At 35.9% G+C, this 22,633-nt stretch overlaps 3 protein-coding genes and 1 long non-coding RNA gene across 6 annotated transcripts; 2 read left to right on the top strand and 2 right to left on the bottom strand.

The window, feature by feature from the left end:
* Window positions 1-790: 790 nt before the first annotated feature.
* Window positions 791-1,608, top strand: LOC144552957 (uncharacterized). Its single transcript, XR_013511284.1, has 2 exons — window positions 791-928; window positions 1,215-1,608. It is a non-coding gene; the product is annotated as an uncharacterized LOC144552957 (long non-coding RNA).
* Window positions 1,609-2,550: 942 nt separating this feature from the next.
* LOC144552954 (ankyrin repeat-containing protein ITN1-like) lies at window positions 2,551-3,148 on the bottom strand. The gene has a single exon (XM_078301005.1). It carries the CDS (start codon window positions 3,111-3,113, stop codon window positions 2,571-2,573), a length of 543 nt encoding a protein of 180 aa, XP_078157131.1. The 5' UTR covers window positions 3,114-3,148; the 3' UTR covers window positions 2,551-2,570.
* Window positions 3,149-3,384: 236 nt separating this feature from the next.
* On the bottom strand, window positions 3,385-6,079 carry LOC144552952 (uncharacterized). Of its 2 annotated transcripts, none has more exons than XM_078301002.1 (4): window positions 5,718-6,079; window positions 4,986-5,243; window positions 4,443-4,693; window positions 3,385-3,674 (listed from the first exon to the last, which is right to left on the bottom strand). In XM_078301002.1, exons 1-4 carry the CDS (start codon window positions 6,055-6,057, stop codon window positions 3,390-3,392), a joined length of 1,134 nt encoding a protein of 377 aa, XP_078157128.1. In that variant the 5' UTR covers window positions 6,058-6,079; the 3' UTR covers window positions 3,385-3,389. The 2 variants fall into 2 exon arrangements, with proteins under 2 accessions (XP_078157128.1, XP_078157129.1); XM_078301003.1 differs by having other exon boundaries at window positions 3,533-4,384.
* Window positions 6,080-10,834: 4,755 nt separating this feature from the next.
* LOC144552950 (protein ACCELERATED CELL DEATH 6-like) lies at window positions 10,835-15,936 on the top strand. Of its 2 annotated transcripts, XM_078301000.1 has the most exons (6): window positions 10,835-10,919; window positions 11,398-11,770; window positions 13,326-13,544; window positions 13,860-14,086; window positions 14,718-14,996; window positions 15,291-15,936. In XM_078301000.1, exons 2-6 carry the CDS (start codon window positions 11,431-11,433, stop codon window positions 15,834-15,836), a joined length of 1,611 nt encoding a protein of 536 aa, XP_078157126.1. In that variant the 5' UTR covers window positions 10,835-10,919; window positions 11,398-11,430; the 3' UTR covers window positions 15,837-15,936. The 2 variants fall into 2 exon arrangements, with proteins under 2 accessions (XP_078157126.1, XP_078157127.1); XM_078301001.1 differs by lacking the exon at window positions 10,835-10,919 and having other exon boundaries at window positions 11,019-11,770.
* Window positions 15,937-22,633: the final 6,697 nt, after the last annotated feature.

The following is a 22,633-nucleotide window of genomic DNA, read 5'->3' as shown; positions in this document are numbered from 1 at the left end:
TCATTAAGATGTGGTTCATAAATGTGTAGAACAATTTAGGCAAAGATCAAATCATTGATGGACTGATTCTGAAATTTGCAATTAAGGAAATTGATTCTCCAGCTGCTGCATGGATTTTGATGCAGTTGCATGCTTATGCACGTTTCTTGTAAGTTGGCATGTGGCAATAAAATCGGTTTGGGGTTAGGATTTGACAATATGTCGACTTTACATCTCTATATATAAGGATTGGTCCCCAAGGCACAAGGTAACCAATAAAAGCACAGAAACTGAACATATGTTTTTCTCTTAAGAAAAATACAGTTATGTGTGCCTTATCTTCTTCTTCCACCATCAAAGAATAAATAAGATAAATCCATTAGAAAAATTTGGAGATGATTTCTCAAGGGTCACACCTTGCTATCTTGGAAGACTTATTCCTCGACTCGATGACAAAATGTGAGAAGGACTTCTTGCCATTAAAGACTTGTCTCGTGCTCACGGAGACGGCTTGCTCTGCTATGGCTTTGGATAATCTATGAAAAATGGCATGGAATCAGGTATTATGTTCCGCACTTAAGATTTATATTTTGGATCTCTTTGACATAGGACGATCCTTAGGTTAAGGTGGGGAACTGTTTCTTCTTCTCCGGAGTGTAAGTGTTTGACTCCTAGATGAGATGTAATTGTTTGATCTCTAGATAAGGCGTAATTGTTTGGCCTTTATGATTCTCCAATAGTTTCTATTGGCAGGTGATGAAGATAAGAAGAGTAAGAAGAAGGGGTATAACATGAAATGGTTAAAGGCAAAGGGCAGGAAAGGAAAGAAAGAAATAAATGATGTTGACGATAAATTTCCTGATGTTAATCTTAGAGCTGATCCAAGATTCAGTGCTTTGGTTAATTCCCACGAGTTCGCATTGGATCCAACTGATCCTCAGTACAAGAGGTACTATTCTTTTTTTTTCTGGCGTCTGTTCCATAAAATGCACTTCATTTGTTTTTATTTTCATGTAATTTATTTTGACCTTCCCATTGGCCGTCAAGGATAGTTTAAGTGTAGTGGGGGTGAAGGGCCAGTCGGTCAAAATAATAAAATTGTTATTTTAGATAGCAATATTTCAACGTGCAGTAAATGATCGATATGTTTTCGGGAATTATATAAGCTTCTGCCTTTTTGTTGTGAGCTTATTAGATGGGGCTTGATTAAATATTTGTTTTTTTCATTGCAATAGGACACCGGCATATCTAAGAGAGAAGTTTAAAAACCCTAAAAAGACTGGTAAGAAAGGAGCGAAGCATGTTGATGCACTGGAAAATCCGGAGAATAGAAATGTAGATCACGTATCTACTGAAAAAACTTCGTCAAAGAAACATGAGCTGTCAGCTTCCATTAGGTCGGTCATGAAAAACCTTCCCAAGTCATAGAATTAACTGTTAGTAATTCCTAAAATGCCCCTTGTTCAAATTTTGTTAGTGCCATGTCAGCATCTCTTTATTTTAAGGTATCATCCTTGTTCGGTTGACATGGCAATAAATTTTGTAATCTTAGGGAATTATTTATTATGGATGAGTGTGTATTGAGGAAAAGTTATTTCTTTATCTGAGCTACGATTCACTTTTGTAGCATGCTTTAATCTGTGTAAGTTAGGATAGTGAGGGTATTAAAATCATAGTAGGAAATATCGGCCGATACGTATCGGTATCGGCCTATCCCGATCCGATCATGAGCTGATCCTCACGTAGCAAATTATAAAGAAAAAGGAAAAAAAAATCCTGATCCTAGGCCGATCCTAAGCCGATACCGATCTGATACCGCGATCTCATATCGGTATCGGCCGGGACCGATCCCGATCCTGATACCGATAATTCCTACTATATGTATTAAATGTGTTATCACTCCTTGACATACATTGCCTATAAAACTATAATTTATATTAAGCCTTCTTATGATATGATGATGTCTCATGATTATTCATATATAAGCCTTGATTATTTGTGTCATATAGATCTATGGGTCAATAACCCTAAATTGATCCAGTTTAGTGGTTGATAATACAGAAATAAGATCAAAGTTTTTTTTTTTTTTTTTTTTTTGGCGTGCTTTAAGTTCCTCATCCTACAAGTTACCAGAAATGGCTGTATTGATATCCCAGCTGTTGAGTTCAAATTTGATTTTGCAATTTAGATATTTTGTATTTACTATATTTTCTTTGAGATTATAATGTGTAGTTAGCTAATGGTACAGGTATTCTTGCTTTTGTTCATCATAATAGCTAAAATGAATGATAAATTGTAGACATCATCCAAATATAAGATATTGCTAGGTGTGAAGCCTCGTGATACTTCTAACTGCTATAAACACACAACTTACATTTGGCGAGTTGAATAGTTGAATTTTACACTTAAAAACAAAATATAAAAAGTTACAGTTTACAAATGCGCTTCTGGGTGGTCTGTGACCCTACATTTACTATTAATATTGAATTTGAGATGGACATATATATATATATATATAACCATATAATGCGTACAGTTTCCTTTTATAAAAAGAAAACGCATGCAGCAAGAGAGATTTACACAAAAATATCCTACATAGGAATAAACAGAGCCTCGGCACCAAGTATAAGCCAAACCCCGATAGGAAAACTGCACCCAATCAATATCCCCACAATGGACAACCATCTCGGCATTGGCTCAACTACGAGATACACTGCATTCATGACTGAGATAATCATGGACAGACATGCTAGAACAGTAAGTCGATGGATCCACTTCTGTTTATACAATTTGAACATCACCGGGTCGTGTGGAATCCAAATGAAACAGAACATCACAATAAGGGCACTGCACATAGCAATTGAATTGGATATAACAAAGGGTTTGAATGCGGGTTTGTTACCAAGAATGGCAAAGCCTTTCATTTGGTCGTAACCACCAGGCATGGTAAAGAAGGCTGCGAAGGTGACAGTTGCAATTAGAGCTGCAACAAGTGTATATGTTTCTACACTTAGTTCGAAATAGTCATTGGGTGTTTTCTTCCTCCCAAAGGATTTTGAAGATGGACCTGGAGATAGTTGTTGCTTATTGCATCTCTTTGCTTCTTGTTTCTTTAGTTCTAACCAAACATACATCTAATTAAAAATGAATTAATGGTCTTTAATTAGGAATGATAATAAAAAACAAAAGTTATATTTTAGTAGGATGAACAGGTGAGTTTCAAAGATTTCAGAGTGATAAATTTATATTACAACAAAGTGCAATTGAGATGTGTTGTATAATCACAAATATTTCATATTAAAAACCTCTTTTGTTAAATGGCTATTGGATGAGAAGTTTCCAGTTTTTGAAAGTTTCTGTCAATTTGATATAAAGAAAGGGCATGTTGAGCATAGATAATGCGGTACTCACTAGAGTATTACCTCATACGTGTTTCCTTCAAGGATCTCAATCAGACTTCGAGCAGTTTGCCCCTTATGGTTTAGCAAACAAGGGTTAACCCTTCTGTCCCTGAGAAGCAACAGAGATGATTGTATCCTTGATTGCTTAGCTGCAAGATGCAATGGTGTATTTCCATCAAAATCTTGATGGTTTATGATCTCCTCTGGCTGTATGAGTTTTAACAGACATTTGAGTGAACCGAATTTCCCTTTGTGGACTGCAACATGGAGTGCATTCCCACTGTCCTTTCCGAACTGTTAAGCATAACAAAATGACATATCCCTTCAATAATTAACACACTGCAGATTTTATGGTACATAGGGGAATTTGAAAGATATGTAGAGAATGCCTATATAATTTGCTAGCAATTCATCTTCTTCTCATTTTCATTTTATTTTCATATAAACCTTACATGCAACTTTTATTTGGTAAATGAAAATCATAATAGGTGTTTTGCCTGCTACTTGAAAAAAAAGTTTAAAAAAAAAAATGACATGTCAATAACCATATATTCCTACCATCAGGTCCAAATTGCGAAGTGAACTTCCCTTATTTAGATTTGTGTTAATTTAGAAATTTAATTTTCAAACCTCTAAAATTCTGAATTTAGTCTAGCTTGTTGTAAAATTAGAAACCTACTACTCAAATCTAGTCCCTGTGTCGACACCCCTAGTCTATACTAAACGGTAGGTCCATATGCTTGTGAATTGTCCAATCAGAGTAAAATTATGGTTTATTTTATTAGCACTTGACCACACATCAAACTTTCAAGGTGAAAAAGAAAAGACAAATGGAGCTCAATCAAGATTATGTCTCAAGCTTTTGCTACTAACTACTGTGGCTTGTGAGGTACACATACGAGATTGGGAACCAAAAGGATATCTTAAGAGTATATAAAAAACTGAATCCCATATCACCCAGGCTTTTCAGATATCATGCTCCAGAAACAAGTTTCCAATGAATACTGTAAATAACAAAATGTCAAAAGAAAGAAAGTAATAATAATAAAATAAGCATGCTACCTGCTCTGCTGTATCAGGACAATGTTTAAGGATTGCCTTGATTGCTGATTTGGAACCATACTGGACTGCCACATGGAGTGGGGGTTGGCCCAAGTAATTGTTGTCATATGCAAGACATGGATCCTTAGCTATTAGCATCTCCACCATTTTTGCATTGTCATTTTGTGCAGCATAGTGGAGTGTATTGCTTCCCTCACCATCCACTTGCTTCACAAAGTCACTCCTCAGGGACAGCAGCATCTCCACTATTTCTGAAATCAGGTTCATAGTACAAGTTATTTTAATTCTCGTAATTTTATGTAATGTAAATTATGATATAATTATGGGTAAAAGTAAGAGAGGTTAGGGCAGGTTGAAGTGGCATGTTGTTCTTGATTGGGTACTTTGTCTCAAGTTCAGGTTATCTCAAGTCTCAGTTCATTTTAGTTCAGGTCATTCAGGTTTGGCAGTTTTGGTATTGAGTCCATAATTGTGAAGGCATCAAGCATTTTGGATCATTACCATTCCTCGAAGAAACTTATAAAGGCTATAATTTATACTAACTGATATGACCGCCAACCACCGCTTGGTGAAGTGGCGACCCTGTACCAGAAACAGCTGGTTGAGTTTCCTCTTCCTTCTCAACCCATGGTTGTTTCAGTATCTCTTTCACCACCATTGCCATGCCTTCCCGTGCAGCTATATGTAATGGAGACTCTTTCCTTTCATTGAGCATATGGCCCACATTAGGGTTTGCCTCTAATATCCTCAGGGCCACTTCAGATCTTCCATGTGTCACCGCCTCATGTAATGCAGTATTACCTGTTGTTATCACCAACATATATATTTTCTAAAGTTAGAAATATATAGGTTATTCACCATAAGAGAAGTAACGAAATAGAGCCAAGTTCTGTTCCGATAACAATGTACGGTGTGCAACTTTGCATGACATATGGGCACGACACTGATACAGTTATACACTTATACTCTTCACAGATCATGTACATGCTCATGGACTATTCTCCCACATAAGGATAATTTATAACATAGTCCTAAAATAGCATGATAGAGACATAATCTGTAGAGACTCTTGTTATTTCATACAACGGTCCTGTAAAATAGCCACAATACCACTGGGCCTTTGCAGTATTCTCGTATACAATTGCTGCAAGGTAGTCCCTTATAGGCATAGTTAAGAAGTCTGGTACTGCGGTAGCATATATATCCACAGTTATATGATGCATTTAAAGTAAATATATGTAAGAAATAAGTAATTTTGAGGTTTTATTGCATTACCTAACTTATTTCGTGCTGTAAGTGGACCATCTTCTTCAGATTCAAGATCAATTGGCCATTCCAAGGAATAATTTATCAGCAGACCTATAACTTCTATTTTACCAAATTTTGAAGCAATGTGCAGAGGTGTGTCACCGTCTCTGTTCTTTTCAAGCATAAGTGTCTCGCATTCTTTGAGGATTCTTTCAGCAATGTATTGGTGACCAAGGCGTGCTGCAAGGTGCAATGCTGTGTTTTGTTGAGGAGTTCTGGAGAGAAGGGCTTTTGGGTCAACTGTCAGTTTATACTTCAGCAGTTCCAGATTGCCTTGTTTCACTGCCTTGTGCAGTGCCGGATCCATAATTTATTTTCTGGAGCTTCCTTATTTAGCTTTACTAATGGAAAAAAAAAGCAACAAGTTATGTAATGGTGATTCCTGAAGAAATTTATAGTTAGCTCACTGCATAAATAATAGTGTAACAAGCAAGATAATGATTTTTGCAAATTTGCAAGTAATATGGTTAGGTTAACAGTCACGTCCTATCAAAATGCAAGGCTTTGCAAGATGTTGAGTGCATCCAATATAATAAATAAGATGCAAGAACAAGGCATTTATATGTATCTTGATCATATATATCTGATAAAAGTTAAAAAAGCTATTAGCCAAATAAATGTAAAAATAAATAATAGTAAAAAATAAAAGAAGAAAACATTCACCTACGAAGTTGTGGAAAGAAGGTAGTGTTTGTCTGGACTCTGGAGATTGTACAGAGAGACCTTTTCAAGGCCTACACTACATGTGAATAATGCATTCCTTGTCACAAATCACTTGGCATCTGCTTTTGCCCCATGGAAGGTACATCATATTCCTTTCCAAAATGGGTTTAGTATCAGAATGTATTATTCTTATGTCAAAATTGGAGCAAGCATGTGGCATCCACATTTTCTTTTTAGTTCAGACAATTGTGGTGGGTCATTACTAGTGGAATCTAGAGGATTTTATTATTATTATTCTTTTTTTCTTCCAAATCAAATGGGGTGATCTATGTTTGTATGCTTTTAAGATTAACAAAGACAATTCAGTTAAAATCAAATCCTATTTTTTTATACTCTAACATGTATTAGAGGCCTAAGCTTTGTATAATTTATATAATTTGACATATAATTAGATACATTATTTGAAAATATATCAGTTCTAATGATTTGAAGTTCTCGTTTAAAATCAACATGTTGGATATCCAAAGTAAGACTAATTTTATAACAAAAAAAAAATCAATTATATAAATGAATAATTGTACTGGGCAAGTGGCAACCAAAATATAAACAGCTCCCTGAAATCTTTCATTTTATTTATAGGGAGGAACAAAATTTAATTCAGAATATATATTCTCTATTGAATTAAACTCAACAAAATTCAATTCCGAATATATATTTTCCATTCAATTGAACTCTATCGTTGTTAGTTTTTGATAGGCCCATGTAAACAAGGCCTTAGAAGAATAGATATGAGTCATGAATAACCCGGCCTTGAATCCTGCAAAGGGCTAGGCCGGGACTAAGAATAAGACCCCATCCCCAATCAATCCAACATAACAAAGGCCCAAGGCCTGCTCAAGATGATCTCGGACGAGCGAGATAGGCTCAAAGTCAGGCCCGCCCGAAAAGCTCTTTCGGCAGGACGAAACAACGACATCCACAGGAACATCGCATAGGACAATTATGCGGGGTCAACCCACCTTCATGCGGACTCTGATATTCCTGACAACGCGGAATGATTGTCAGAATATGATCTATATAAGCCCCAAATCCCGAGGTATTAGGGGCTGGACTTTTGGACAATTAAAGGTACCAACAGGTTAGAGTACGAGTACCTCCACAATTACCCTAAGTTCCCATCGCGAGACTCGAACCAGACTCTCCGAGTCGGGACGAGTCAAGCCGCCGAAATCACCAATACGTTACGGTCTCGTCCTCCGGGACTTGATCCGTATCAGTTTTTATTCCGATCTGAGACTTAATCGAACTTGCAATAGTAGAGTTATGCGGATGCTAAAGGAAAGAATTGGATCCGAAAGTGAGAGAGATGGGAGCGGCGTGAGCAACAGATCTCGGTATCTCGGTCCTTCCGAATTTTTTATTAGTAGAAAATAAATAAATAAAATATCGAAAAAGGGGATGGCTTTTGAGTTTTATCGATCTATAGGTAAATTGGAACAAATTTTTCTATCGAAAGGATGTGATCAATTATTCTATACGGCTTTCTTTAATCTATCCTACCAGATTAGTTGCTAATTTCGCTTAGCAGAAATTTTTTTTTTTGGATGGGATAGATTATCCCGTCCAGTACTGTAGCATTTTTAAATTTTTTTTTTTCATTATCTAAGATGAAACCAAAAACGAAAAAAAAGAGAGCTACAGTACCGGACGGAATTATCTATCCCATCCAAAAAATATTTTTTTTCTACTAAATGAAATTAGTGGAGCACTAATATGGACGGAATAGTTAATCCTGTCCAGAACACCGTAGCTGAACGGAATAAACCATTCCGATCTACCTATATAGGATAAAACTCAAAAGCCATCCCCTTTTCCGATATTTTTTTTTTTTTGTTAATAAAAAATTCGGCTTGGCCGTTCGAGAAGGTGGGAATGTGTATCCTCTGCATTAACTAAAAAATAATTTTTTGAGTTAATGAATTTCAACCATCTGATTTAAACAGAACTAATTTAACTCGAAAGATTTCCCTTTGGAGTTAATGCAGAGGATACAAATCGAGGAGGTGGTGGCAGCGGAGCCGAGCAAAAAACAAGGCACGCAGTTTTCAGATACATCAGGATCGGCTAAGGAGAAAGGCAAATTAGTTCCTGTGCGAATCAAGGCCAGGAGTCGTCAGGGTTAGGTTTCACTAGATGTGGAAGTAGGTTGTGGTGATGATGGAAGAGGATTGGTCAGTAAAGAGACTGGAGGCGTTCAGATCTCTGACGAGTGTCGGAAAGAGCTGTGTTAATTCTATGCACCCTACCAAATTTCATTAGACTTGAGACTCCAGTTGTACGTATTATTTTTATTCGGATAGAGGAAAAGGAAATACAAGACATTGTGAAATTTGAATTAGGGATTTAAAAAAAAAGGATTTACAGGTTATGGGCGTCATTAAAATATTGGAGTAAAATTGGAGAAAAAGAGAGAGAAAAGGCATGGCCGACCTCGACCAGATAATATACAGAGGCAACTTTGTACTGGAGCAATGTATATTGGTGTTAGCAAGTAGAGCAGTATTGGCTTGGCCGCTTGAGACAACAAACAAGGTATATATGCTCTAGTATTTTATAATGATGATGTTGAATTGTTTGCATGCTTAGGTACCACAATCGAATTCTATTACTTCCTGCAAGAAAGAGAAGTGAATCAGCACTGTATTTTAAGCTCTTTGATTGACTGACAAGCAGCTGATTGAGGACATTGGACAGGAAATTTGATAAGACTTGAGACTCCAGTTGTACAATTGTCAGTATTATTTTTTTGGGGGGAAGGTCATTGGCTTTTATATATACCTAATAATTGATAAAAAAAACATATTTATAAGGAGCCAAGTGACTCTAATTCATAAATCTACTTCTTTATTCTCACAAAATCCTCTTACTCAAAATTACTCTAGTCACTCTTAATCACCCTCTAAATTCTTAGTATTCTAATCCTACTTGTATATGCTAATAATCACTCTAATATCTTAATCCCATCTCGCTCCACGACCGAATCTGCACTTTCCACCGTCACCGCAATCCGACGACCGGATCTACTCACCGTTGCGCTCTAATCGAGATAAGGATTCCACTCTCTAAGCTCCAACGATATCATGCTCTCGGCTCCCCTCAGCTTGGCTCTCTCTCCTCTCCCTCATTCTCCTCTCCGCTCAAAGAGGTATAGACGAGAGAGAGGGGAGAATATCATTGTGTCGGAGGTGAAAACTCGAAGAGGAGAGGTGTGGAGTGAAAGAAAGCGGCTAAGAAGATCTAACATTGTGTCGCTAGAGAGCCACCGGCAAAAGTTTATCTATGTAGATAAACTGTTACTAGTGGTGGATTCCCAATCGTCAGTATTTGTTTTATTATTCTGATGGAGAAGAGGAAATTTAACAGACTGTGAATTTTGAATTAGAGATTAACAAAAAATGGCATTTACACATTGTGTGCGGCATTAAAATTGAGGAGAAATCATGAATATTGTCTTACAATTGGCAAATACCAGCTTAGGAATATGATGTACCTGTTATTTATTAGAAGTAAATAAAACATGTAATATTCTGCAAGGCCTATTAGCAAAACAAAATAACTACCAAAATAAGCCAAACATGCTTGCTCCAAATTTCGCATCAGAATAATACATTCTGATTCTTAACCCTTCTTCATAGGGAATATGATATACCATCCTTGGGGCAAAAGTAGATGCCAAGGGATGGAGTAAAGAAAGGCATTACGCGCATGTGTTGTGTACGACTGATAAAAAAAGGTAACTCTTTCAGTACCATCTCTAGAAAAAGAAAATACAAGAGATTTTGAATTTTATATTAGGGATTAACAAAAAAGTGGCATTTACACATTCTGTCAGTCATTAAAATTTTCTCAGAAATTATGAATATTGCCTCTACAATTGGCAAATACCAACTTAGGAATATGATGTACCTGTTATTTATTAGAAATTAAAAATGCAATATTCTGCAAGGCCTATTAGCAAAACAAAATTAACTACCAAAATAAAACAGAGGCTTGTGCATCATTTAATAGATGGCGCAATTACGGACACCTTGCACTGGATCAATGAGAAGTAACAAGTGACAGCGAATGGCACAAGGAGCCACAAATTTAAATGGTCTAGCGGCTTAGACCATAGAATTTGTAATTTTATTTTTAGCTGGAGTTTTTTGCCATTCGGTATTAGTTTGAAGTTTGAATTTTAATGTAACCTATTGTATTGTTTTGATCATTTGATCTTTTCTTATCAATATAATTGTTGGCAGATACCTGCTAACCTTAAAAAAAAAAAAAACTACCAAAATAAGCCCGACATGCTTGCTCCAAATTTCGCATCAGAATAATACATTCTGATTCTTAACCCTTCTTCATAGGGAATATGATATACCATCCTTCGGGCAAAAGTAGATGCCAAGGGATGGTGTAAAGAAAGGCATTACTCGCATGTGTTGTGTACAACTTATAATAAAGGTAACTCTTTCAGTACCATCTCTAGACAAACACAAGCTTCATCCAGAGCTTCGTAGGTGATTGTCTGTTTTTTTTTTTTTTTTTTAATATGTTTTAGTTAGATTTGTTTATGTCTATTTTTTTTTTTAAAACCTTGGCAGCGGCTGCAATATATATGTCTATTTTGCTATTAGCTTCTTTAACGGTTATCATATATATTATATATATGATCAAGCTACATTCAAATACCTTGCTCTTGGCTTCATACACCGTATAATCACAATTTTTATTATATGCAACATCTTGCAATGCCATGCATTTAGATCATAGTTAATGAAATTGATGAATAACTGCAAGGACAACTGTGAACTGATCCATATTACTTACAATTTACAAAGAGCATTATCTTGTTCGTTACACTATTATTATTTGGAGTAAGCTAACTATAAACCTCAGGACTTGCCATTAAATAACTTGTTGCTCTTTTTGTTTCAATTAGTAACGATAAATAAGGAATCTCCAGAAATTGATTATGGATTCGGCATTGCTGAAGGCAGTAACTGAAGACAATCTGCAACAGTTAAAGCTTATGCTGACAGCTAACCCAAAAATACTTCTCTCCAGAACTCGTGAGCAAAATACAGCATTACACATTGCAGCACGCCACGGTCACCACCACTTTGCTGGAAGAATCCTCAGAGAATGCGAGACTCTTATTCTTGAAAAGAACATAGACGGTGACACACCTCTACACATTGCTTCAAAATACGGTAAAATGAAAGTCGTGGATCTGCTGATAAAATATTCGGTGGAATGGCCAATTGATATTACATCTGAAGAAGAGGGTCCACTTACAGCAAAAAATAAGCTAGGTAATTAATGCAATAACTTTAAAATTAGCTCTTCCCATATATATTTTCTTTACTAGCAGAATAGAAACCCTGGATATATACACCACCACTGTACCCGACTGCTTCAGTATGCCTATCAGGGTTTACCTACTTGCCTTGAAGCAATTGTAAACTGGTATTGCTGGAAAGGCCGAGCGATATTGTGGTTATTGTACACAGGACGTTTTTATGATATAACAAGAGTCTCTAAAAAGTATACAGCAGTTAGTGCTGAACTTTTGGTACAATCCTTAGAGGGACACTACTTGGGGATCATGCAAGTTATGTCTGTTCATGCCATTTTAGTACTATGTTGTAAATTATCGTTATTTGTTTCAATAGTCCATGAGCACGTACATGAGCTGAGAAGAGTGTATCAGTCAGAGGCAGAGGCAGGCTTTCAAGTTATGGGGGTCAAACACAAACAAAAATTTATAGGGGTCAATTGAACAACGCCCACAGTATTTTTCTGTGTATGGGGGTCAGTTGACCCCCATTTGCCTCACATATATCCACCACTGGTGTCAGTCTCCTGTGTCATGCACACCATGCATTATATTCATAGTAGGAAAAATCGGTATCGGGATCGGGATCGGTCCCGGCCGATACCGATACGGGATCGGGGTATCGGCCGGTATTGGCCGATTCGAATCGGAAAATCGGACTTTTTGATTAGAAGCTTGTTTTACACTAAAAATGAGGAAAAAATTGATAAAAAAATTAATTTGTCAATAATTTATGTTTAGATAAATAATTACAATCAAATAATCCATTAATACAATATAATAAATAAATAGATATCATTATTGAATACATAAATAGTAATAGACATTAAGCTAAAAAAACAAAATCAGATTTAGGAATTTCTTTATTGAATACATAAATAGGTATCATTAATGGCCCAAATCCAATTGATGAAAATAATCCCTACATCTCCCAACACTAAAACTGAAAAGAAAAAAAAAACTGATGAACAGTGAACCCCAATCAGTGCCACTGCCAGCGGACCCCAACTTCTCTTTAACACTCTGACTGAATAGCCCCACTCAAGTTCTCCCTTGTTAAACCAGACAAGTGGGCCTTTTCATTCTGACAATGGGATCGTGAAATAATCCTTCTTCTCCAATTAGCTTTTGACCCAGTCAAAATTGCATATTTCATCCCCAAATCCAATTTGAAGTCGTAGGCTCGTAGCACTTCGTTTTTTTTTGTGAAAATTCGCTCCAAATCGTGAGAATCAACGTCAATAATCGCTCCACAGTAGAAGAATCGACGAAAAATCGCTTGATTCGGCCAATTTGAACCAGTTTTTGGCTGAAAATCGCACACCGAGGAAATCGGGCCAAAATCGGATCGGCAACGGCCGATACCGATCCGTATCGGCCGATTCGGATCGGTATCGGCCGATTATTCCTACTATGATTATATTGTTATCAGAACAGGATTTGGCTCTATTTGTTTCCTTCTCTTATGGTGAATAACCTATATATTCCAAGCATTAGAAAACATAAATTCCATATCTTTTTACTGACTACAGGTAATACTGCGTTACATGAGGCGGTGATATATGGAAAATCTAAAGTGGCCCTGAAGCTATTAGAGGCAAAACCTGATGTGGGCCATATGGTCAATATATGTAAACAGTCTCCATTACATTTAGCTGCACGGGAAGGTATGGAAATGGTGGTGAAAGAGATGCTCCAACAGTCATGGGTTAAGAATGAGAAGGAAGAGGAAACTCCAACAGCTGATTCTGGTAATTTATAAGTTTCTGTGAGGTTCAGGAATAAACTCATAATCCTAAATGCTGGAAGTTTCCCAAATTATTGACTCAATATCCAAAACTGCTAAACCTGAATGACCTGCACCCTTGACAACCCAAACCAAGATGAACTGAGACTTGGAATAACCACAACTTGAGAAAAAGTGAACCCAAATTACCTATCAACTGAACAATATGCAACTTCAACCTGGTCTAACCTATCCGGTAGTTACATTTATTTTTATGTCACAATTTACATCACACAAAATCATGAGAATTAAATAACATGTACTATGAACCTGATTCCAGAAAGGGGTGGCTTAGGGAAGCACGTGGATAATAAAAAAAACAATGCACTCCACTATGCGGCACAGAGTAACAGTGCAAAAATGGTAGAGATTCTAATAGCTAAGGATCTAACTCTTGCATATGACAACAATTACTGGGGTCAACCCCCACTCCATGTGGCTGTTGAGTATGGTTCCAAATCAGCGATCAAGGCAATTCTTAAACATTATCCTGACACAGCAGAGCAGGTGGCGTCCTTAATTCCTTATTTGTTTTTTTTTTTTTAAATATTCATTGGAAACTTGTTTCTGGAGCATGATGTCGGAAAATCATGGCAAATAAGGGATTAAGATTTCCATGTCTTAAATCTCCGTTTGGCTCCATTTAAAGCTATTTTTATTTTTTAACTCGAGTCCCAATCTGGTATATATATGTATTTCTCACTCTCAGGTAACACTAGTTAATAGCAGAAGCTTGAGACCCAATGTTGATTGTGTTTTGTTAGTTTTTTTTTCATTGAAATGTTTTTTTTTTTCTTTTTCAAGAAACCGAGTGTGATGTTTTTTTTTCACATGTCAATTTGTATACTATACAGCTTGGACCTGATGGTAGGAATGCATATGGTTATTGACATGTCATTTTATTTTATTTTATGTTATTTGAAGTAGCAGGCAAACACTTTGCCGCAAAACACCTTTTATTATTTTCAAGAACGAAAATAAAAGTTACGGAGAAGGCATATCGGAAAATAAAATGAAAATGAGAAACAAGAACAATTTCTAGCAAATTATATACATATTTTTTAAATTCGCTCATGTAAAATGAAATTTGGGGGTGTGTTTATTACTGAGATCCATGTCATTTTGCTATGTTTAACAGGTCCAAAATGACGGTGGTAATGCCCTCCACATCGCAGTCAAGAATGGGAAATTTGGCTCACTCAAATCTCTGTTGAAACACATAAAACCAGAGGAGATCATAAACCATAAAGATCACGATGGAAATACCCCATTGCATCTTGCAGCCAAGCTATCAAGGATACAATCCTCTCTGTTGCTTCTTCGAGACAAAAGGGTTAACCCTTGTTTGTTAAACAAGGAGGGCCAAACTGCTCGATGCGTGATTGAGAGGCTTGAAGTTAAAGCAAACATATATGAGGTATTAATCTAGTGAGTACCACATTATTTACACTCACATGCCCTTTCTATTTATCAAATTGACAGCAAATTTCAAAACTGGGAACTTCTCGTTTAATGGCCATTTAACAAAAGAGGTTCTCCATACCAAATGTTTGTAATGATATAAATAATACAAGTATAACAAATCTAATTTGCACTTTGTTGTAATATGAATTTATTACTCTGAAATATTGGAAACTAATCTATTTATTCTGCTTCTTACATATAACTGTTATTTCTTTTCCCTAATTAAAGACCATTCCTTTTATATTAGATGTATGTTTGGGAGGAGCTAAAGAAACAAGAAAAAAAGAGATGCCAGAATCAACAATTACCGCGAGTTGCATCTGATAGATTCACTGCATGGAAGAAAAAAACATCTACTGAATATTTCGAACTAACTGTACAAACATATACACTTGTTGCAGCTCTAATTGCAACCGTCACCTTCGCAGCCTTCTTTACCATGCCCGGTGGCTACGACCAAACGAAAGGCTTTGCCATTCTTGGTAACAAACCCGCATTCAAACCCTTTGTTATATCCAATACAATTGCTATGTGCAGTGCTCTTGTTGTGATGTTCTGTTTCATTTGGGCTTCACGAGACCCTTTGAGATTCAAACTGTATAAACTGAAGTGGGGCCATCGACTTACTATTCTAGCATGTCTGTCCATGATTGTCTCAGTCATGGCTGCAGTGTATCTCGTTGTCGAGCCAAAGTCGAGGTGGTTGCCAATTGTAGTGATATTGATTGGGTGCAGTACTCCGATTGGGGTTGGGCTTATACTTGGTCTTGAGGTTCTGCATGTTCCTCTGTAGGATACTTTTGCTGCTTTTGGGTAAATACCTATTGCTGGTCTTAATTTGTCAAAAAGAAAACTGGATCACAAATCAATTTTAATGGAATTGTAGGACCACAGACCATCCAGATACATGTTTAAAAAGTGGAACTCATATATCTTGTTTTTAAGGGAAAAAAAAATCAACTATTCAACTCGCTAATTGTTAGTCGCATGTAAGCAAAAACAATATATTTAGAAGGCCTGAAATTGGTTCCTATATGTACTAAAAAAAGGTTTGTTTTTTCTAACAAACTAGCCAGCTATGTAAATGATCACAATAAATATGGTGTTAATGTGGGCACCTTTTCTCACGTTTTGCCGAATTTTTTTTTTTTTTTTTCCCTCCAACCATATTTGATTCTTACCAAAAAAAATTACAACCACGCATTTTTGTCATTTTATCCCCCGAGAGTATTAATTGGGCACACACTTAATATATATTTATAAAACGAGACAACAGACCAGTACTGACTTCATCGGATTCGTAAGAGGAAAAGTAACAGAGGCACATCAAACTAATTAGCAATTTTAGTTTGCTATTGATTTAGTAGCCAAAATAGTTAGTTTCAGTTTTCTGGTAATCCAAAATCTCAATTATGAAGCTGGGATAAATGTCAGACCTGATTTATTTACTTCAGCGTGCTGCAGTTGACCAACAGCAGAAAAAAACGATGAAGCACTGTCAAGAAATGACACTTCAATAAATTAAAAGCATGGTTTGGAAACTAGGCCCAGTCCGAGTTGACTCGACCGAGTCAACTCGGTATCAGTCGGGTTCGATCTGAGTTTCATCTGAGTCTCGTATTCATGCAATTTTTTCATCAAAACTCAATTGAACAGTGTTTGACTCAAGTTGAGTTATATGATTTTCTGGTCGAGTCAGTCCGAGTCAACCCGAGTCAAACCGACATTTTACTTCTTTTTTTTCTTTTTTCTTCTGGTAGTTGTTAATCTGTGATTTCAAATCACAGAAAGAAAAAAAAATCAAATTATGTAAATAGAATTTGAACTAGAAAAAAACTTAACACATACCAAAATAATTCTGTGCTAAATTTATGCTGCTAATGTAATCTTGTTTTTATATGAATAAATTATGGAACTGAATCCTCTGCCCCCCATTCATTTTGACCAATCTCCAATTGACACGTGGCATATCTTTTTAATTAAATTATTTTTCTAATAAAAGCTGTAGCTTTGTATATTTCTTTCTCTGATGTCTTCAACTTCCAAATTCAGAAAAATTAAGGATCTATTTGTAAATTTCCTCCTTGAATTTAGTCAATTTCTAATTGAGACATGACATACCTTTTCAATTAAATTTTTTTTATAGAAAGTTGTAGCATGCACATTTTTTTTACCATGTCTCTTTCACCTTTCAAATTCATCCGTGAGAAATTTTTTCCAAAGCTTAAGCAATCTGTGACAAAACTTTTTGAGTTGAATCAATTTGCAAAATATTTTACTTGTAAGTTATTTTTTTATTTTTTTGGTTGTAAATTCTAGATTTTAAAATTTGGCTATATTTTGTGTTGCAAAACTAGAAGTAGAACCGATTAGGTGAAAACTAAAAGTAACCAAAAAAATAAATATTTAAAAAAAAAATAGCAGCTCAAGCTATAAATTGTCAGATTTCCAAAAACCTGAAAAATCATGAAAAACAAGTAAAAATATAAAAAGAAAAAAAATATGATCTCACCAGCTTGTAATGAAACTACAAAAAATTAAAACATGTGCTTCCTTCTTACATTACAATATTACAAAACTGAAAATCAGTCTACATTACAATATTACAAAAAACTAAATGCTTGGAATCTAAAATAAAAGCAAAACCTTCTACTCTTTTTCAAGGCCCGTTTAAAAGACTCATGCCCTGTCCCTTTCCTGTTTTGTTCAAAATCAAATAAAGTAGGGGCTAAACGGCATATTTCCTCCATGCTTCTGAAAGATATGCCACGTGTCAATTGGAGATTGGTCAAAATGAATGGGGGGGCAGGAAAATCCTGCCCTCTATGGGGCAGAGGATTCGGTTCCATAAATTATAGCTAGCTTAAAAGGTGTGTTCTATTTGTAATGTTTATATTATATTATATAATTAGTGGATTATTTGAGTATGATTATTTGTAATAATTATATTATAAATTATATTATATAATTAGTAGATTAGATTAGATTATATTAGATTATATAATATTTTGTCAAGTAGAACTAGGGTGTTCTTAATTAAGCTCACTAAAGTGTTTGGTGAGCTTAACTCCAAAATTCATCAAATCGGTTTTAAATGATGAATCCGAACCGTTGGAACCCACCTATCTTACTAGTGATGCGTCTACATATGAAAATTTTAAACATTCGAATTAATTTAGTATAAAGTCAATCGGTCAAAATTAAAATGTTAATAAATTAATTTTAGTGCATTCATTTTTTGAATGTTTTTTGACCGCTTGATTTTATACTAAATTAATTTGAATATTTAAAATTTTCACATGTAGACGCATCACTAGTAAGATAGGTGGGTTCCAACGGTTCAGATTCATCATTTGAAACCGATTTGATGAATTTTGGAGTTAAGCTCACCAAACACTTTAGTGAGCTTAATTAAGAACACCCTAGTTGTACTCTATTTTGTCTATATAGTTTTCCTACAAATTATTATTTTTTTACCAATTTTTTTCTATATTTTAACTACAAAATAATTTTTTGTGAAAAAAATTCGAGTTTCCAATCTGATTCTTTCAATTCCGGCCGATTTATCTGATTCCGATTCCGAGTTTAAGAACCATAACTAAAAGACTACATTGATTCCTTAGGTAAAGCTCTCCATCCCGTAGAACCATGGCCAGGTACTATTTTCCTTGTCTAAGCTTCTCCTATCTTCTTATTCTTCTTTCTCTTGCCGCGACCTTAGCTATAAATCAGAGTATCCTTGATGGCCATCCAACTTAGAAAACCGCCCAGAATGGAAGCCCCATTTAGAGTCTGTCATGGTGACTATTCAGAACAACTCCACATAGGTACCTCGCCTCGTGTATTGAATGCAGAGATCGACATGTGAAGTAATCTGATCTGGACACAATGCAAGCCATGCAATCCCTGCTTCAAGCAACTCAACCCATTGTTCGACCCGTCACAATCAGCCTCCTTCACCAAGCTCTCTTGTAGTAGTCCACAGTGCAATAAACAATATACCGATGGAAGCATGAGTTGTGTGAACAATTAGTGTGAATATGATTACATTTAAGTCGGGTATTGCAGTAGTACCAGGAATTACTTTCGGGCAGTGTTTTAAAATGCGGTCGCATATGCGTATGCGGTCGGCAGCCGTGCTCAGAATGCCCATGCCGTTTTTTCATGCGGCCGCATATGCGGTCCAAATATGCGTTATGCGGATTAAAAATGCGGCCATGCGGTCCGAATATGCAGTCATGCGGTCTAAATATGCGGCCATGCGGACTGAAATATGCGGCCATGCAGTTTTTCCATGCGGTTTTGATAATTTGATTGTATTTTCATTAAAATTTATATTAAAAAAGTCAAAAAATTATTGTTGGTTATGTTATTATGTGAAAATAAATTCAAATATATAAATATGAATATATATATATATATATATATACGTGAATTTTTATTTAAAAATCCGCATATATAAATCCGCATGAAAATCCGCATATGCGGTATGCCACTCCTTCCGCATGCATGAACAAAACGGCATTTTAAAACACTGCTTTCGGGTGATTATGGTGGTTCATCAAGTATTTTGGGGCTTGCCAGAGGAAACCTATCTCTTGTTTCTCAACTCATGGTTTTGGAAAAAATTCTCGTATTTGTCTCCAATCTGACACGAGAAAGACAAACCCTCATCTTTTTTTCTGGTTCATATGCGACCATAAAAGGAGGCTCAGTGTAATCGACTCCGCTTGCTAAGTACAATGTACCTGTTCTGTATATTTTCTTAGCCTAACTGGAATCACAGTTGGCTCAGTGTACATACCAGTTCAAAATATCCCTTTTAGATTGAAAACCAATGCGACACTGGTTGAATCGGGAACGACATTCTCATTACTAATACAGCTAATCAAAACAAGTGAAGAGAGCTTGTATTGAACAAATAAACTACCCCTTGTTGATCCCACAGGAGGAAAAATCGGAATCGGAATTTGGTGAATCGGTCAAAATCGGCTGTATCGAATCGAAAACTCAAATATTTTTGGTAGAAGTTTGTTTTGTACTCAGTTTGATTTGGAATTTGGATTTAGACTTAATTTGAATTTATTTAAGCCTATAAGGACTTGTTTGTGATTATAGAAAATCGCCAGACGATTTATTGGATTATAAAACAAAGGAAAAATACAAGAAAAAAGGGAGAGGTGATAATGTCACCAGAAGAAAAGATAGCAAGTGTATCATGTTCATTCACCTGACTGGAATTAAACAAAACAGTATATACCTGCTCAAAGTAAGCCACTTCAGATCAAGCTTGCCACTATGAAACAAATAAATTATTTTAGTCAAATCAGAAAAAAAGACAAAAATGCTCAATCCGTGATTAAATAAACTGAATATAGTACAAATTACAAAACTTATATTATACATATAATTATAGTTATGTATTCTAACAACAGGTAGTATGGTGTGGTGGTAGTTATGGTTGATAAATAAGAGGTCCTCGGTTCAATTCACGCACGAGGAATTGTTTTTTGAAGGGTGGTATATGCGTGGCTTACGGTAGACCAAGTGTACAGATTTCTGTGAGGAATGTTTTGGCCGAATTTTATTGGAATCGGATCTTTTCGACTGACATATGATGAAAAAATCACCTAGTGTGTTACTCGGCCTGAAATCAGATCGGTATAACCTGATTTCAATCCGGATCGGCCGATTTTGATCCAAAACGACTGATTTTTCCTTCTATGGTTGATCCTATGAAAATTCTAGGATTTGGTGAATGGCTTGGAAAATCGGCCGAGTCAAGGGCGAGCCGATCATTACCTGATTTTGGTGGCTGGTGATTTTCGTGCATAATTTCAAAGGAAACGACCGACTTTTTTTTTCCTGAAAAATCGGTGAAATTGTTGAATCGCTGCAAATCTTGCCGATTATGATTAGAAGTCCAGAACTACGATTTTCATCGATTTGTTTCGCAAAACTTATATGTAAACACAATATTATATTTATTGCTAAGACTACATTGATACCAGTAACAGAAATGTGTTTTTTTTTTTGTGATAAAAATCAGAAATATGTTAGAATGCTTCTGCGGATGAACTGACACAGTGACAACTATTGAGCCATAAACAAACAATAAAGAGTCAGTGTCATTTCAACCTATATAACGCCAACTCTAAAACCTATCAAATCGACTTCAAATGGTGAATTCAAACAGTTCAAACCGATCTACTTCATTAGTTGTGCATTTATATGCAAAATTTATAACTTTTTGAATTTATTTAGTATTAAGTCAAGTGGTCAAATATGTGAGTTTTTAAGTTAATTTTAATACATTCATTTTTTAATATTTTTACCGCTTGATTTGATACTAAAATAACTTGAAAATATAAAAAAAAATTGTATGTAAACGCATCACTCATAATGTAAATTGGTTTGAACGGTTTGGATTAGTCGTTCGAAGTCGATTTGATGTGTAAAACCCTATTTTTAAGCCAAAATAGCAAAATGTAAGAAGAAAGGGTTGTCAAATCAGCCGGTGCAATGTATACGGAACTTTTTCCTTAGACGTTCTAGGGTTTTACTAGATGTGATAGGACATTTATGATTACTAGAGTACAACCAAATCAGCAGGAGGTATCAACCAGGATTAGTGGTTTGCAACTCGGGCGGGTACGGGTATCCCGGGTATACCCGTCTCGGTACGGGTATAATCGGATACAAGGGTATTCGGGTACGGGTATGGCGGGTATAATTTTCAAAACCCATACCCTACCCGTCCTATACCCTTACCCGTGTACCCTTGACGGGTAAGGCGGGTACAGGTACGGGTAGGGCGGGTACGGGTAGGGCGGGTACGGATATTTTTTTTTATTTTTTATTTTTGCTGTTTTTTTTCTGGTTTTTTCTGGTTTTTCTTGATTTTTTCTGGTTTTTTTTCTGATTTTTTTGGGGGGAAAAATCAAATTTTTTGAATTTTGAACTGTGATGAACAGTACTCGGGTATACGGGTATGGGTACTCGGGTAGTCGGGTACGGGTTTAGTCGAGTACGGGTTAACTCGGGTAGGGTAAACTCGGGTATTGGTCTAAAATAACGGGTCCGGTCCGGTTTTTGCCCGTACCCGCGTACCCGAGTACCCGAGTACCCGACCCATACCCGGGCTCGGGCACGGATACCCTATCTGGCGGGTACGGGCGGGTACGGGCGGGTATACCCTTAACGGGTTTTATTCAACCTCTAACCAGGATCCAAAATTTCTAACAGCTACTAACCAAGGTGAGTTCCCAAGGAATAACAGCAGATTTATTTCCATAATTTCAACGGAATGAACTCTAACGTTTTTCTTAGATTTTGAATTTATGTTCTCTATTGTCGATATTTTTTTATTTTCCTATAAATAAAAAAATCGGCAATTTTTGGGCATTTTCTTATTTCATATTTATTTCTTAAGATTTCGGTATTTTTTGTCCAAGTACTAATTAATTTTTCCTTCTCCCAATCAAAAGATTCGATTTACTTATTATTTATAAACTTAGATTTTTGATGGCCTAGTTTTCAATGTTGTGCCAAACGAACTGTTATTAGAAACTTACACAAATAAAAATATAA

Source organism: Carex rostrata, chromosome 4 (assembly GCF_964058835.1).
Source record: "Carex rostrata chromosome 4, lpCarRost1.2, whole genome shotgun sequence".
Classification (NCBI taxonomy): Eukaryota; Viridiplantae; Streptophyta; class Magnoliopsida; order Poales; family Cyperaceae; genus Carex; species Carex rostrata.
This window is presented reverse-complemented; position numbering and strand designations above follow the sequence as displayed.

Coding starts and splice junctions, on each gene's coding strand:
- LOC144552954 (XM_078301005.1), bottom strand. CDS start 3,113: ATGTATGTTTGGTTAGAACTAAAGAAACAAGAAGCAAAGAGATGCAAT.
- LOC144552952 (XM_078301002.1), bottom strand. CDS start 6,057: ATGGATCCGGCACTGCACAAGGCAGTGAAACAAGGCAATCTGGAACTG. Junction 5,244..5,717: donor TACAGCACGAAATAAGTTAG/GTAATGCAATAA, acceptor TGATAACAACAG/GTAATACTGCATTACATGAG. Junction 3,675..4,442: donor GTCCTGATACAGCAGAGCAG/GTAGCATGCTTA, acceptor TATGCTTAACAG/TTCGGAAAGGACAGTGGGAA.
- LOC144552950 (XM_078301000.1), top strand. CDS start 11,431: ATGGATTCGGCATTGCTGAAGGCAGTAACTGAAGACAATCTGCAACAG. Junction 13,545..13,859: donor AACTCCAACAGCTGATTCTG/GTAATTTATAAG, acceptor ACCTGATTCCAG/AAAGGGGTGGCTTAGGGAAG. Junction 14,087..14,717: donor ATCCTGACACAGCAGAGCAG/GTGGCGTCCTTA, acceptor TATGTTTAACAG/GTCCAAAATGACGGTGGTAA.